The sequence below is a fragment of the Pyxicephalus adspersus genome, chromosome 11 (genome assembly GCF_032062135.1).
Source record: "Pyxicephalus adspersus chromosome 11, UCB_Pads_2.0, whole genome shotgun sequence".
Taxonomy (NCBI): Eukaryota; Metazoa; Chordata; class Amphibia; order Anura; family Pyxicephalidae; genus Pyxicephalus; species Pyxicephalus adspersus.
This window is the reverse complement of record NC_092868.1, coordinates 6,966,544-6,980,832: the sequence shown is the minus strand read 5'-3', so window position 1 is coordinate 6,980,832 and position 14,289 is coordinate 6,966,544. Positions and strand designations below refer to the sequence as shown.

General features: G+C 35.7%; 1 protein-coding gene and 1 long non-coding RNA gene across 2 annotated transcripts in view; both read left to right on the top strand.

Annotated features, from left to right (window-relative positions):
- The window catches only part of LOC140340958 (chemerin-like receptor 1), a 4,073-nt gene extending 755 nt beyond the window's left edge, over positions 1-3,318 (top strand). The window contains exon 2 of the mRNA XM_072426437.1: positions 1,688-3,318. Within this exon, the coding sequence (XP_072282538.1) occupies positions 1,719-2,723 (1,005 nt within the window). The 5' untranslated portion in view covers positions 1,688-1,718 and the 3' untranslated portion in view covers positions 2,724-3,318. The remainder of the gene's footprint in view (positions 1-1,687) is intronic.
- A 6,643-nt stretch (positions 3,319-9,961) lies between these two features.
- On the top strand, positions 9,962-14,036 carry LOC140340919 (uncharacterized). The gene is made up of 2 exons (XR_011922760.1): positions 9,962-10,115; positions 11,633-14,036. It is a non-coding gene; the product is annotated as an uncharacterized lncRNA (long non-coding RNA).
- Positions 14,037-14,289: the final 253 nt, after the last annotated feature.

Here is a 14,289-nt window from a genome sequence, read left to right as displayed (position 1 = left end):
TATTTTACTGATATATTTTTTTATTATACATTTTTTAATTTGACATGGTATGATTGTATGTGAAAAAGTAAAATATTGTACATCATGCCATAATAAAATTTTACACCTTTTTTGTAACAAGGTTATTTTAATTCACAGCCTGTAATATTTCCAAGATGTTTTGTCAAGATATATATATATATATATATATATATATATATATATATATATATATATATATATAATATATATGTGTGTGTGTGTGTGTGTGTGTGATTTTGTATGTAAGTCGAAACAGGTCCATTATTTTAATAGATGCACTTAGGACAGATGTTTGTCTCAACATATTATTAGGCAGTGTGGTGTCAGTTACTGTATAAAATCCTCACTGTGAGCTAATCACAAACAAAGCAAAAAAAAAATTTATCGAGCCTAGACATTTATGATTCACACTTTTGGAGCAAGCAGTGCTTTTATTTGCAAAAAGAAACAGCTGCAGAGTTTGTCTTGGTCAATAAAGAGTTACAAGATCACCGACAACCTCAGCTGTGTCAAGCAAAAGATTTCTTCTGCAAGTCATGCGTCCCCCCATCAAGCCTCCTTCCTGCACAGAGCAAGCAGGGAAGCCAAGGTTTGTATCTAGGAGTCATTCGCATGTTGGATGTGCTTAGCTGGGGGACTACCTGCTTTGTTTTACTTTAATCCAGCTTCAGTTATTACTTGTTGTTTTTTAATTTTGTTGGGAATAGGGTGGACATGTATTTCCTTGTTATGCCTGCTGGAAAATGAAGCTTGTTCGGTGAAACCTAAACCAATAAAATATGTTTTCTTGCACACTTGTTAATCTGGTATAACTCCCCACGATATTCATTTCACTGCCATCTCATTTAGTAAAATGTTTTATCCTACAATACATGACACTATTTGAAAGACGTTTAGCTACATATGTATTTGGCAAATTTACTTTGGTCTATGACAATACCCCAAGACAAACATTTTAGCCCGTCTAGGGAAGATTTTAAATGGAAAAAATCTTAATGTTTGCTATTAATACTTAAAATTTGGGGCATTTCTCTGTACAAAGAAAATAAGAGGCAACCAATTTTGGCCTTGATTAAAAAATGATGGTTGCTTGTCCTCTAGAGGTTGTTGGGGGTTCATTGAGCAATGAGCAGTTTGTGTTTCTTAGGTCAGTTTAAGTGACACCAATGGTCTTTTTGGATATCCGTAAGGGTGACATTCTTTCCTCTGGCCAGGAGGAATTCTTCCCACTGACCACTTCACTTATGTACTGTAAGCTGTGAATGTAGTCATTTTATTAGGAGTTCTCTGAAGACTTGAAAACTATTTTAATGGTTTCCCCATGTTAAAAAGATTGAGAGAGTCTGAGCTAATTAATCTTTGTAGGCCCAAGCTTTTGAGGCTCAGGTCAGGACCATGTGCTCTGATCTGGACTTTGTTTTGACTTTACTGATCTCAGAAAGTACAAAGCCAAATTTTCCCAGAAGGGATGGTAAACTTAGACAGTCCCCACATAGAGCAATCTATTTCGGAGAGTAAAGCATCTGTGAAATTCTTTATTCACCAATACAGGTCATAGGGAAACATTTGGTTATCAATTTTTACTTGAGTTCAATTTTTAATAATAATATATAAGAATCTGTATCCATCTTTTATATATGACAGACTTTTGGCTTTTCTATTCTAGGACATCATAATCTGAGAACTAATCTGCCAAAATGGAGAACACCACTGCTCCTGACACAATTCACATTGAAGAAGTTAGTTTATATTTTATTCTTTACGTTTACCTTATGGTGGCCTTCTCTGTTATAGCTGTTCTGGGAACATTGGGAAACGGTGTGGTCATCTGGTTCACCTCTTTCAAGATGAAGAAGACGGTCAACGGCATTTGGTTCTTGAGCTTAGCTATAGCCGATTTTACCTTTTCCCTTTTTCTGCCCTTGCGAATCATACAGTTAGCCCATTTCTACACCTGGATGTTTGGTACTTTTATGTGCAAGTTTCACATATTTGTGATATTTCTTAACCTGTTTGCCAGCATTCTTCACCTCGCGGTCATCAGCATTGACCGCTGCATCTCTGTATTTTTCCCAATTTGGTGTCAGAATCACCGAACCACGAGACTGGCTCTTAAAGTGTGCGTGGTGGTTTGGATCCTAGCTATTGCATTCAGTGTACCTTCCTTCTTGTTTACCGAAAATGCAAGCTTTGGTGACTACGAAGACTGCGTTGAGGACCAGTTTTCTGAGTCTGGACAAATAATACAAAGCCATCAAGTGATAATAAGATTTATTATTTTCTTTGTCATTCCTTTCACTATCATTGTCACATGTTACACCTTGATCTTTTTGCGCATGCGTAAGAATCAAATGACAAATTCCACCAAACCTTTCAAAGTTCTTCTGGCTGTCATCATTTCCTTTTTTACTTGTTGGTTTCCTTACCATGTAGTTTGGTTAATTACCGTGTCCCCAATCATGTACTCGGGTTATATTGGTCGCAGTTTTGAGGTTGCATTTGATGTGGCGACTAGTTTGGCGTATGCTAACAGCTGTGTTAACCCTGTGCTTTATGTTTTTATTGGTCATGACTTCAAGAAGAAAACTTGGCACTCCATCAAGCCTACCCTTGAGAGAGCCTTCAATGATGAAAGCAGGTTAATAGAGTCACAGAGAACCGAAGACAGATGTGAAGATAATGATATAACAAGTCAACTGTGATAAGAATATGTACAGAAATATTTTGGGATAGTTTACAAAGACTATGAGCCCGATTTAGTAAAGCTCTCCAAGGCTGGAGAAGATACACTTTCATCAGTGAAGCTGGGTGATCCAACAAACCTGGAATAGATCTGTTCCAGGATTCAAAACATGTGCTAACAAATAGTAAATGACTTTTAAAAAATCCATTCCAGGTTTGCTGGTTCACCCAGCTTCACTGTGTATCCTCTCCAGTCTTGGAGAGCTTTAATAAGTCTGGGCCTAGATTAACATTGGGAGGGCGGGGTGGATCTACTATATGAGTTTAGGCTGTTGGCTTATCAAAGTGAAGTTTTGACTTAGCTTGCTAAATATCCCCCCTTTGTGTGCAAGGAAATGTAACAATATTAGGGTTTTTGCACAATCATCAAAGCATCTTGCACATGATTGGATGTCTGATATGGGCATAAATTTTAACCCATTCATTAAGTCACAATTAATGTTTAGGCTTGAACAGATGTGCAAGATGTGTCTGTGATTTAGAAAATAGATCACCGAACACTAAAAATAAAAATATATTTTTGTTGTATTATTATTTAGCATTTTTAAAGCTAGAGAACGTGTTTATATATTGTTTTGATCACGTAACCTTGTAACGCTTGCACGTGATTGAATGGCTAAAGTCATTATAGCTTCATCTCATTTACCAAGCTAAAAAAATAAAAAGAATAGGAAAATATTTTCTTTAAAGATATTCTGTATCTGTGGCAGGTTGAAGCTAATTACCTTGTATATTTAATAATATGCTTATCCAAAACAATTACTTTTCCTAAATCATGAGGAATTTTGTAATGTGAGGGATAACATCTAACATGTGGCAAAATGTAGAATAGAATAATTTCCCTCCTGAATTATAAATTTAGTGGTCCGTTTATAAATGTTTTTAACCAATATTGACCCAATGTGAAATAAATACTTTGTGAGTAAAAGTTTGGTGAATCCTGGATCAGGAACATCTGCTAATTACATCTTTATTATTAATATCAACTCATCTGTCCACAGCCTTTATGTAAGTTAGTGAATTATATAGTGTTCTTTTTTTTTTTACATAATCGTTAAGCACTTTTCCTTATATTACATGCACATGTTCTGGTTTTAGGTTTCAAGTTTGTGGAGCACAGCTGCAATTTGAATGAAATTGAGCATAGCACTACTAACACAAACTATGCAAATGAATTCTCAGAAGAAAATATCTATTATATTTTCCAAGTTTACATCATGATGGTCTACATGTGTGTATCTCTGCTGGGAACGACTGAAAGTGGTCTGCTCATTTGTATTTCAATATATTTCTTGAAATTTGGACGAGTTTAATTAGGCAGGAAAACGTACAGGATAACTGCCAAAACATTCTTAACATAATAAATAAGCAACATAAAATACGTGACTCCTTCAGCTAAACACCATAACATTAAGGCATTAAGCCCACCCAACAATACCTTATAGGTATAAACATTAACATGGGTATGTTTAGCCTGTTTGAGAAAGAATAAGTAATGAGGAGAATGAGAGCAAAAAGTCAAATGCAGGGTAAAAGACTACAGCGGGAACAAGAGAAAGAAGAAGGAAAAATCGAAGCTTCCAGCGTGGTGACAGTAATCAGTTGGATAGCTGTGGCTGTCAATACAATAGTTTGTTATTGGTCATTATCCAATCAAGTTTATTTTTAATTGAATTTACAGTAGATCAATAATTGGTGATCTCCAAAATTTGACAATAATAAAGAGGACCATCAATGAAATATTAAAGAAAAGTGTTTTTGGTATAGGTGACTCTAGCTTGTTAAATAGGGTGTTATATGTGTTATAGGAAGATTTATTTTAGCAACAGGTTGATATTTTTACTATTACCATTGAAGCATATTCTTATAATTAGATTCTACAAAGGAAGTTTTAATTGAGAGAGACATTGTACAGTATTTTTTTCATTGTTCCAGGTCCCAAGTCTAATGCAGCTCAGTTTCCTAGCAAGGGGATGGTGATAAGCAGTGTATAGGCTTGCATGTGCTCTCAAGGGAGGTAAACCAATATGGTAGCTAACCTAAATCATCACTGGCCTCCCTCAGCCCTCCCTTCATGGATGAAGTCTTCTCTCATCATCTCCATCTACTACCTGTCTGCTTGATCCAATTCCCTCTGATCTACTCCGTGCCCACTACTGCACCCTGACTCCCACACCAACCCAATTATTCAGCCTTTCCCTTTTTACTGGTATTTACCCCTCCGCTTTCAAACATGCCACCCCTATCCTGAAAAAAACCCTCCCCAGACCCCTCCCTACATTCTAGCTACCATCCTACCTTCCTTCTCCCATATGTTTCCAAACTTCTTGAGCGCCTTGTCTTCAAAAGACTCGACAATTACCTGAGCAGCAACTCTTTCCTTGATCCTCTCCAGTCTGGCTTTCAAGCTGCCTATTCCACCAAAACAGCCCTTACTAAAGTGGCCAATGACTCTAACTCTCAATGCAACTTCTACCTCCTCCTCCTGTTGATCACCCCCTTCTAATCTAATTCTTGCACTCCATTGGTGTCAATGACACTGTTCTCTCTTGGTTTGCTTTCCACCTGTCTGCTGGCCCCTTTCAAGTTTCTTTCAACGGTAATTCCTCCTCTCCTATTGGTGCTTTTAACACCTACCAATTTTTTCTACAGTATAAACACATCATCTGAGACTTCATTGAAGCCTGTGTGACTTAAATATGAACTTAAATATGAAGCTTTAGGCTTTAATGGGAGCAATGTATAAAATCCCGCTTGGACTGGTGAATGCAACCATCATAAAGCCAGTTAGTGCGTTAAATGTCAATTAGGGGTGGAAAATGAATTAATGCTAATAAAATACATAAACATAGAAGATTTTCCACCAAGGAATGTTTCAGAGAATGTGACATTTGCTGCTTTAAAAAAAGACTACTTACAGATCTAACAGTCTCCAATAATCAAATAAATAATTCAATGAAATGCTTTACATCTTTTATTTTAAAACATACACTGATCAGAAATATACAGAAAATATTATTGATAAAAAGGAGCAAATAGACCCAATTTATTAAACCCCAAGACTGGAGAGGATAAACTTTTATCAGTGAAGCTGGCTGATCTGGCAAACCTGAAAAAGATCTGGTCCAGGATTAAAAATGTTTATTAACAAATAGCAAATGACTTTTAAAAAATCCATTCCAGGTTTGCTGGATCACCCAGCTTTACTGATGAAAATGTTTCCTCTCTAGCCTTGGAGAGCCTTATTAAACCAGGCCAAATAGGAGAGATACAAGTTTACCTTTTTTTCTCCAAAATGAACTCTAAGATTGAGTATGAAATTGTATTTAAAAAATGATATAATGTTATAGGTCTGAAGCTGAAAAGGGCAACTACATGCAAAGCAACATGGCGGCTGAAGATGGAGACCAGAGTCCACCAGGTAGATGTCACTGCCCTAACTCCTGACTCAACTGTTTGGGTCATGATTGATAAAAAAAATGTAAATATAAAAAAATCCCAGAACATGAGCTCTTTATCTTAAAGAAAGAGAAATTGATATGACTGTATTATAAAATGACATATCTCGACCATTTTAACATACTACAGAATAGTTTGTATTTCAGTTACACAAGTTAGAACTCTCATGCTAATAGCTTTATTATCAGATTACATCATCATCCGCCAAGATTCATGTCCCAAAAGGGTAAAATATGTGCACATCACAATGCTGAGCTTGGTGGGAAATAAACAGCTTTTACCGGAGAACACATGCCAATACAGTATCACCATTAGAAAAAAATATAATAAAAAAAAAATATATATATATATATCTATATATATATAGATATATATAAATATATATTAAACAATACGGAATAGCATTACATTGGATATGTAACCATTACTTAAATTGCAGCTGAAAACCTGGCCGCCCATTGCTCTGTAATCACTATCGTATTAAATGGCATTTTTAGACAAATGGTGCGCTGGACAAATATGAGAAGAGACATCCAAGAGCACACCATTGCAACTTAGTGCCATTCTGTCACGTTTAGGGTCCTAGAGAAAATAGGGGCCCTGAGCAAATGCCCAGTTGGCCATATTTAAAACCAGTCCAGACTGGGCAGGGAGGGCAAGGTAGAAAGTGTCTTTGATTAATCAATTTACCTGTTGCGAGATGTCTGGAGTTTGCTTGTTTTGATGGGAATTAAACTAGTTTGGCATAAAGAGAACATAAAGAGAATATACGAGCCGCTGTAGGTGACATCCCTAAATAGACTTCTACAGAGACAAATACTCTCATGTATTTCAAGTATAAGTGCCATTGTAAAGTGTTAGGTAGTACAAAAGCTCTATAACTACTGCAAATTAGTTATATTTATAAATTAGTAGTTTATTTATATATGTTTTTTACCCAAGATTAATTAACTTTTTCCAAATACAGTGGTACCTTGGTATAAGTCCGCTTTGGAATAAGTCCAACTTGGTATAAGTCCTGTTTGGACACAAAAACTTTTGCTTGGTATACAACCTTTGTGCTAGAACTTGTATGGGTCTAAATGAATCATAACACCAGGTGCTACCCTTATTTACCTCTTTCAAGACAAAGCCATGACTGCCCACGAGCGTAGTACACCAGTTGCTACCATTCAGTGAACAACCCGCGCTATAACTCTCTGTGAATTACATAACATCTCTTCCCTTCTTAGCACCATCTTAGTAGGCACTCGACTCTTCTCAGCAAGGTAAAGTGAAGTTACATTTTCATTTATTTCATCTAATTGCTTTTGTATTTATGTATTTTAGTATTAAGCAGTGTTAAAATTATTTTATACAGCTCCATCAAAGTATATTATGCCAATAACAATAGGATTTTTTTCATGGGAACGGATTATTAATGTTCCTTTTATTTCTTATGGGAAACATTTGTTTGGTATAAGTCCTGTTTGGTGTAAGTCCAAGGTATTACCAAGGTACCACTGTATTTATGTCTTTAATAAAAAATTCAGTAAGACAAATGTATGAATAAAGAGTATTGTATATTGATTCACACATTTTTTAATTGAATCCAATGTTAAAAAATGTATACATTATGGTAAAAAGTTGGGAGAATCTTTGGTCAAAAAGTTTAAAAATAGATTGCCTAAGCTCTAGGTAGTTTTGCACATGTACATATACAGATTGCATGATTTTTTGGTTGCATGAGTTCTCTAGTGTAAATATATGAACGTATTAAATGCATATAATAGAAGCCATGTGATATATAAATCAAAAAATAAATACTTTTCTGTTTTGGAATGGTATAAACATTGAATGAACTTTTAGGAAATATGTTCTTCTACCTTAAATAAACAAATGAGTCATCAGCAAGAATGAAATAAGCCGGCTTTCATGACAGATCCCATAAACCATCAGAGAGATTAGAAGCCATTGGGGGCAGGGTGATATCATCAGATATGTTTTATGTTTTATGCTCACAAATGGGGGAGGAATAATGTGACTTAATAGTGTTTCTCCTTAATCTAGTAATGGGTATAGGAGTTATTCCACCCTGATATTTAGTATTGTAATATACATTCGGTATACCAGCCCTTAGTAAAAAAGTAAAATAACAACCAAGAAGATACAACTCTAGGCTTTTTTGGCTTTTTCTTTTTTACTTGAGATACGTTTACAAACAATGAAATCTCTAGAATTGATCAATTCAAAGATATTCTAGCTTATATTAGGCACTATGCAGGTGTACTACTATTAGATCTATGTATCTTTAATTGTAGGTGAAATATCCAGAATTTGGTCGCTGTTGCCAATTAGGCACCCGACACGTTTTGCCTGAAAGGGCTTTCTCAGGGGAAACAACAACATACAATACCAGCTAGGATGTCTGGAAGATATTGAGGGATTATTGAGTAAACTTGTGAAGTTTCTTAGGATAGGCAGAATTCCTTTTATTGGCACAGTGATCTTAGTTAGCTGTCAAGTTATTCAGGTGACGTCCACAGTACCTAAACAAGGCAGCTTGTTGTTGCTTTAAATGCTATGTGAATATTGTATAATAATATGGTTTTGAGCTCCAGATGATGTGTTAGCTCCCTACTTCTAATGCTCACACCTGTCAGCAAACTTCTCTGTAAATTGTTGCAATATTGTTTATTCATTATTTATTTCCTATTTCCTATTTCTTGCTAGGCAGTCCGGATCCTTCTGACAACTAAGCCCTAGTTGACACAGATGTTAATAACATTTTAAGCCTGGTCATTTGACTTTTTTATGACAAAGCACAGAGTAAAGGGTAAGAGAAAGGAGAAATCACATCAAATGTTCATAAATGTACTTGTGTTGTAAATGATTCCAATACCTAAAATGTTCAACCATTACATGCTACTTTTTCTCTAAAGCCTAAAAAGATCTTTTGTGTATAATGCAATGAATGGAGATTTCATACAACAGAATAATCATGGTGCTTAGACTCAGGAGGAAAGCAGTCTATGTAAAATAGGCCTGCCATATTTACTCAAATATAAACCTATCCCAATATAATTATAGGTAACTTTCTAAGGACTATCTTTACCTAAATATAACAGTAATCTGCTTTAATTTGAGTAGAAACCTAGGGCACAAAATACAGCCATTACTGAAAATATTTAAAACAGTAATAAATAGAAATGCTAATAAAAATTAAATAAATATATCATGATATGCTTTTTTTAAACAGTAATTTTAAGGCAAAACTAAACACATGGACCCAGTATGTATAGCTTTTCCCTTTTTACAGGTTAAAGTATTTTGTACTTGAGTTGGTTATGTTGGGTTATTTGCTCCTAAATGATCTTTCGTGCATTATTGTTGGCCACCAGTATATGGTTCTGTGATCTCAACTAGTGCATATTACTCATTCTAATAAGGTTTTAGAGGGCAAGAGTTTGTTGTACGCTTTACATGAGGATATAGCACCATCTAGAGGATGCAACACAAAATGTAAAAACTAAAATAAATCTATAAACTAACACTTTACTGGTATTGTAATAAGTTTTTGCTATATTTTAACTTTAAAACAATATGAAAAATCAATAAATCTAGAAAGACAAAAATCTATAAATGGCTGACTTCCGTATCATTGGTCAAAATTATTGAATCACCAGACTGAGACTGTCTCTGGGGATTTACTGATTAGGAGAGCTGAGTATGTCATCACACAGACACTGACTGCAGCCATGACCCCTCCTATCCTCATTGCTGGGAATACTGCCAGACAAAACACAGAGAAATACAAACACTTCCTTTCCTGCAGCATTGCAGTCTTATGAAACAAGCTCTGGTGCTTAAGCTTGGTTTTATCTGCGTATCATATTTGAGGTGATCTAAAGCAGGTGAGCCCTCTGGTACAGGGTTGGGGGTAGCCATGAAGAATTTGGTGGTTATGAAATTAGCATTTCTTTTTTTCATATGTATATATTATTTATTACTGTGTATTCAGAATGGGGATTATTGTATAAAAGCCGAGACTTGAATTAACTAATGACTTGGGGAGAAGAGGAAATCAGAATGAAATATAGACATATGTCCCAAGTGAAAAAAAAAGTAAAGTAAATAAGGTTACAGTTCAGAAAATGAATTTTAAAAGGCAGCTGCCATCTTTTTGCATTCTTTGTTTGAGGAGGCAGACTATGTCACCGTGACAGACTGCATCCTATTTCTTTAAATTTTTCGCTCAGTTACACTTTAAAACTAAAATATATTACCAACATTATATTGCTGGATACAGTAGCTATACATTTATATGTATTTGTTGAAATATGCCCTTTGCAGTACTTCCACAGCATAGCTTACGTAAGGAGAGGGGAGCAGCACAAACAATCAACCATCTTTGCTGCTGCATTCGTGTGTTGATCGGCAACTTAATGATCAAAAGATGAGCTCATAAGTCTTCTTCTTTTACTGTCCGGTCACCGACTAGTAGAGGGACGAAATCTGCAGGTGTGTGATTGTTACTTCACTTAAGCCATTAAAAAACAGGATTTCTGTGGCAGAGGTGGGAAAAATCTTACTAATGAGAGGAATCTGTTTATTCAAAGTTAACAGGGCTCATTATTCAGGCAGCCATCACTGACAGCAGAGATCCATTATTTTTATTTTTTATTTTTTGTAAAAGACCACATGAAAAAGGGAAGAAACACTACATATACAACAACATATATCAATAAATACAACATAACTCAACATACAAAGAACAGAAACAAAATAAAACCTTTACACCAGGGTAAATCCTCAAATCCCTCAACCCTATCATAATGTTTTGAATCTGCAAGGTAAAGCTGTCAATTTGACAGCTAGGTTATGTCCAGGAGATGATCAGACAATCAGCTTCTGTGGTGGACGATTGTTTCAATCAGCTTCTGGTTTGCTATGTTATTGTCCTGACAAAAGAGAGTTCTCCTCATGACCACTGACTGACTGTCCAGAGCCTTTGGTACACATACAGCACAATGCCACCCTACACAGATCTCTGCACTGTATGTGATATTGGTATAACCTCTTCCACTTTGTGCTTTTTATTGTACAGCAAGTGAGGCAGAAGTTTCCAAATGTACACAGCGATGTTGTAATGTCATTCCCTAGTGGTCATGGCCATGGCCTAGGTAGCCTTGGGAGAATCCGGCCCTAATTACATTATTTGATACCTGGACTTCTTACTGGCACCATATTTCCTTGCATGTGTGGATCTGTCTTAATTTTTTTTACTTTTGTTTTTAAAAAAAAATATTTTTGTACTAATTAATTGGTGTACATGCCTGGAAAATCCCACCCTCCATATTTCCTCTTTCTGTTGTATTCAGTTTAGGATTTTAAAAAATTGCACATAAATATTTATTTCTTTTTTCTGTAGTGCAAGATGAATGTTCATACAAAAATATTGGAGAACATCTTGAATTCCAATTTGACTTTCATCTTCAATTCTAGTGATGGTTCCCAAGAACATTGCATCAGCGTCATCAAAGAAGACAGCCATATTGCTTATAATATTCAGATTTTCTTGGCTACCCTCTGTGTTTTGATATTCATACTAGGGACGACTATCAATCCATATGTTATCTGGCTGAGAGTCAAAAGATTGGAGAAGACATTCCGCTCAGTATTGTCCCTGAATTTGTTCATCTCTGGATTTATCTGGTCGCTATTTTTGCTTCTAAACATTGTCTATTTTGCCTCTGGCATTAATTGGCCATTTGGTTCTTTCATGTGCCAACTAAACAACTTTATGTTCCATTTAAATATGTTCATTACTGGTTTTATTCTCACCTTGTATAGCATTGACTATTACTTTGTTGTGATATGGACCTTCCAGTACAGCTACTACAGAGGACCACATTTGTCCTGGTTGGAAACTCTAGTTGCTTGGATTATTGCTTTTTGTTTTAGCATACCTTACTTTATCTTCAAGACCACCCATGACTGCCAGGGTATCATCAAATGCCTCGATCGATTTGATGATACGGAAATGACTGACTTTTGGAAACGTGGACAAAGGGTCCTCGGCGTGATAGCATTCATTGTTGGGTACTGCATTCCACTCCTAATCATATTTATATGTCTTATTACCGTTATAGCTTACCACCAGAAAAAGACATCCGAGTATTCACCAGCTTTAAAACAAATTTTTACCTTTCAGACCTTGTTTGGGGTTTGCTGGTTGCCCTATCATGTGTTCTCCTTAATAAAATTGTTCTCGTCTACTTTTGAAGTAAATTACCTGGATGGGGTTGCAGAAATTGTTTGGCCAATTGCAATAACCTTGCCTTCTCTGTGCAGTTGTGCCTATCCCATTGTATTTATTTTCTTGTCTCCAGATATGAAAATATATCACCCAAAGCCTTATCAATTGAATGTTCTTTAGTGCAGTAAAATTATTTTATTAATCTAATGCCATTTCAACCAGTACTTTTACATTTCTGTCCCTAATCTAACCTTGGATTGTCAAACCCCTGCTACGATTGTTATATACACAGCCCACAGCTCATTAGCATGGTGGTCAATAAGAAAAACGCCTCTTAAATTATTGGTTACCCTTATAGATAGCCAAAAAGATCATTGGTGTCAGTGGCAAATGACCTAAGAAGTCCAAATTGCTCATGGCTCAAAGAAATCCTAGCAACCTTTGGAGGAACCCTAGTGTTCTATGGCAGTGGTCGCCAACCATTTTAGACGAACGGACCACTAAATGCATGGACCGGTTTGGAGAATCTTTTTCATACTGTTAGGGATGTAAGGTGCTTTAAAAAAATATAATCTTTTTGGCTTTTTGTTTTAAAGTTTACCATTGGTGCAATATTTAGTATTTACTGAAGTGAGTAAAGTACGACTTGTTTTTGCTTTTTGTTTTTACTTTTTATTCTAGCAGGATAATTGTAGGGGGTTGTGTATGGTATGAGTATAGTGGAGTAGAGTAATAACGTGCCAGCCAACCGCTCCTCTATGAAGCATGCTATTGAAACGGACCCGTGTCTTCACGCTACTCTCCCCCCACATAGGAGAATACTCTGGAGACTACTTATTTACTCACTGCTCTCTTTACCATGACACCGCTTTACTGATCCCATCCTAAATGTCAGAAGCAACCCTATCCCCCTAAGAAAACAACATAATATTGGAAATATGCATGGGGTTCTAATAACAATAATAATGGATCATTAAGGAACTACCTAATACTTCAGCCCTCTGAGAAAGCATTGGATCAATATTATTGAAAAAAACATTCCACCCTAGGACGTGACTGAATAGAAATTTGCACTTCCCCTTTGGATTTTTAAGATCTTCAAAAAACCTCTATCTGGAATATTATTTCCCAGATATGGCATAACATCTCGCCAGTCCTGATTTATGTAAGTCTCAAGCTCTCCTGAGGATGCCGAAATGGCAAAATGCATCGGTATTTAAGAAACCCAGAAGGACCTACCCATAGGGTATATAAATAATGTCCAGTCTGTCTATTTGACTCACCAGGATCCACCCCTTCCTCCTTTTTCTTTAACTTAGAAGTGCTTGTCTAGTTTTAAAGATGAATAAAACCTTGTCTGCATGCTTCTAATGTGAAAATCTAGGGGTTTAACTAAACCTTAAAAAACTGTTATATTGTATATAATTTCTCACACCTTGTCTTATATTGTGTATCAATTACGTTGAATACAATCAGCCTCTCTCTCTCTCTGTTTCTTCTTCTTTAATTTATATTTTTTTATTCTACTACAAAAAAACAGAATCATTGACAGAAATAAAATCTATCAACATTACAAGTGTAATATTATTTTATTTTATTATTTTGTATTCTTTATAATATTTATAGTTTAGCATCATTTTGTTCTTCAAGGATCACGAATTTGTTCTGGGTCAGTCAGGGTTTTCATGCATAAAGCCTAACTCAGGACTAGCACTTTTCACCCATAATGGACCTACAAGGTCTCCTTTCAATACTCTCCAATGTTGATGATGCAGAAAACTATGAAGGAGTGATAAGAGCAGTGTGAGTAAAATAACATCATTGTTGCT